This window comes from Myotis brandtii, unplaced genomic scaffold (assembly GCF_000412655.1).
Source record: "Myotis brandtii unplaced genomic scaffold, ASM41265v1 scaffold225, whole genome shotgun sequence".
NCBI lineage: Eukaryota > Metazoa > Chordata > Mammalia > Chiroptera > Vespertilionidae > Myotis > Myotis brandtii.
Genome location: NW_005358435.1, coordinates 2,997,352 through 3,000,461, shown reverse-complemented (window position 1 = coordinate 3,000,461; position 3,110 = coordinate 2,997,352). Strand labels below are relative to the sequence as shown.

The 3,110-nt window shown below is 53.4% G+C and overlaps 1 protein-coding gene across 1 annotated transcript in view; it reads left to right on the top strand.

Annotated features, from left to right (window-relative positions):
* The window catches only part of CEBPB (CCAAT/enhancer binding protein (C/EBP), beta), a gene marked incomplete at its 5' end in the record, with an annotated part of 630 nt that extends 398 nt beyond the window's left edge, over positions 1 to 232 (top strand). Inside the window, one exon of the mRNA XM_014539654.1 lies at positions 156 to 232. Coding sequence (XP_014395140.1) covers positions 156 to 232 — 77 coding nt within the window. The remainder of the gene's footprint in view (positions 1 to 155) is intronic.
* Between the last annotated feature and the right edge of the window lie 2,878 nt (positions 233 to 3,110).

The window sequence follows — 3,110 nt, the reverse complement described above, 5'->3', positions numbered from 1 at the left end:
TTTGGTAACTTTAATATTTTATTATATATATATCTATATTTTTGTCCAAACCAGCCGCACCTGCAGATGGGCGCCCGCTCGTGATATTTAAAGAAGAAATGTCTATGTGTACAGATGAATGATAAACTCTGGCTCTCCCTCTGCCCCGTGTCCAGGCGCCGGCGGGCGGGCCGGTATCGAAGTTGATGCAATCGGCTTCAACATGGCTGAACGCGTGTGTACACGGGACTGACGCAACCCACGTGTAACTGTCAGCCGGGCCCTGAGTAATCGCTTAAAGATGTTCCACCGGGTTGTTGCTGTTGATGTTGTTTTTGTTGTTGTTGTTTTTTTGGTCTTTTTTTTGTATTATAAAAAATAATCTATTTCTATGAGAAAAGAGGCGTCTGTATATTTGGGAATCTTTTTCCGTTTCAAGCATTAAGAACACTTTTAATAAACTTTTTTTTTTTTTTGAGAATGGTTAAAAAGCCTTTTGGGGGCAGTAGTTGGCTTTTGCTTTTTTCCCCTTCATTTTGGATTTCTATGATTTTATTTTTGCTTTTCTGGTGTATGTGTGTGTGTGTGGGGGGGTTGTCGTGCGTGGGGGCTGCTAATATTTTTGGCTTTTTTTGCGGTTGGGTGGGGGTGTTGCAGCTGGTTTTTCTCCTCTGCTACTCCCCCATGGTCTCTGCTTGGAGGTGGGGGTACCAGCACTGGCGGGGAGGGAGGAGCAGAAGAGTGCTGGGCCAGGCTTTCAGGGTGACTCAGGGCCCCTGGGTGCTGGGGAGGAATGACTGGGAACCCTGTTTGGGGAGGGGGTCCAGGGCCTCTGGAAGGTCCTGAGTTCTAGGTTTGGGTTTGGAGGGACCTGGAGATCTGTGACCCCTGCACAGGGTTTAGGGCCTGTGATTGCCGGAGGAGGGGGTACAGGTCTTGGTCCTGCTGAGCCCAGGTTGGGGCAGATTCGTTTGGTAAGTGTAGTGGGTTGGGCTGTTTAAAAAATACTTTGTGTGTATATATATTTTAAGAGAGGAGCCTGGATGTGTGGGCGAGCTTGTGTTGTGTGTCCCTGGCCCGTTTGGGTGTCCCTGTCTGGCAGGAGGCGAGAAGCCCGGCCAGATGGAGGGAGGTGGGGGGAAGGGTTCCGGCACGTCCACTCCCTTTCCTGGGAGTGGGAGACTTACCACCGCCCTCTGCCCAGATGTGGACACTGAGGCCAACCTCACCTGCTTGTTCAAGGTGGCTGAGCCTCGGTTTGAACTGGGGGCCCCTGTTCCTGATTCCCTGGGACAGAAACAGCCCCTGGCAAGGCTTCTTCATCCCTGCCCTCTGATAGCCTCCCGCCTCTTTTCACTGCACCCACACCCCCATTCCAGCTCTGGACAGCATTCCTGAGAGTTGAGGATGTAGACAGAGGGGTTAGTGGATACACGTACGGCGTCCTGCGGTGCCTGGCACGCCGGAGGTGTTATATAAGCCTTTGCTCTTGTTATTATTTTTCACTGGGAGGCTCTTGGCATGTGGCACCCCAGTCTGCAGTGCAGTGAGTGTGGCGAGCACTTGCCAAGGGCCAGGCGTCCGGTAAACCCTGGACTTGCCCCATTTCATTTAAACTTCACAGCCTTTGGAGAGTTGGGTACTATTATGGGGCCTGTTTTTAGAGTAGTTTTTGGCTGTCAAATCCCTGTGGGCCAGAAAGTGGTTTGGGGTCCCCCTGCCCTAGGAACTCCGCAGTGGGGGCTGAAACGGGGGGTTCATATATTATTTTGCCAAGGGCCTGGGGCAACCTGGGGTTTGGGGAGCAGCTGTTGATACTGTGTTTTGAGGACAGCAGAATGCTTTTCCCCTCCCTTTCCCTTTGGGAGCCTGGGACATGGGGGACAGACACCCGCAGCCCCCACTGTTATGGAGCTGAGCATCAAGACAATCTCTACCTCCCTAATGCTAGTGTCCCCTGTTTGTGCGAGGGCTGTGCAGAGTGCTGGGCAGAGAGAACCTCACTCCGGGCCTGGGCCTCCAGTGTGGCTCTGAGCAGGTCTCCCCGCGGCCCTGGGTGGCCAGGTGGCTGGCCAGGACCCTGGAGCCTCCAATCCAGTCCAGTACCAACAACAGCACATCTGCTCAACTCCCTCTAGGATTTACCTGCTGGAGTGCAAAGGCCGGGACTATGGACCTAGGGGAGGCGGTGGCTCAGTCTTTGGGGGGAAAGGGGTGTCACAGTTCCGGAATGAATCTCTCCAATCCCTGCTCTCCCCTTTGTCACTGAGAGGTGGCTGGTGGCTGCTGCTCACCCATTTTGCAGAAGGCACAGAGGAGGCGAGAAGGGAGCAGCGTGGTCAAACAGTGACACCCAGGCTCCCCTTTCGTGAGCACTGCCTCATGGCCAGCCTGGAGCGCAGCTCCTTACACACTCATGTCCTGCTCTAACCGGCATAACATCCCACGGAAGGTATTATACCCATCTTACAGAAGTAAACTGAGGCCCGCAGAAGTGGTATTAGTGCTCAAGGGGGAACAGGGGTGGAGCCAGTTATAAGATGCCAGGTCTCTGGGGAAAGCTTGGGCTGGGAATTTGGCTTTCTGCCCTAAATCCTGGGCCCTACCTGGAGGGCGCCTTGCCTGGCCCCGTGCTCAGGCACCCCAAGCACCATAGTTAAGTGACTTGCACATGGTTTCACAGTTTGGAAGCAACAGAAAGGGGATTTGAACCTGAGCCCATCTGACCGCCCTTGAAGAGGGCTGGGAAAAATAGTTACCAGGTTGAGGGCTCTGATGTGGGAACAGGGTGGACAGAGCTGTGCCCAAAGGACTTCAGGAAACGTCACAGACTGGGGGATACCTGCCCTGTGGATCCCTCGGCTAGGAGGGCTAAAGGCTTGCAGGGACCAGATCATTCCAAAGCCAGGTAACAAGAAAGAGTAGCCCTGACCTGTGTGGCTCAGTTGGTTGAAGCGTTGTCCCGTACACCTTCTCTCTCTCTTTCTCCCCCGAAAAGGAAGGAAAAAAGAAAGAAAAAAAGTAAAAGAGTAGGATGGGATGAAGAAAAAGGGGGGTCCAGGAGGCTAGGGACAAGTTAGGACTAATAGTGGAAGCAAGTTCAGTGCTTACAGCGCGCAAGGCACCACTCC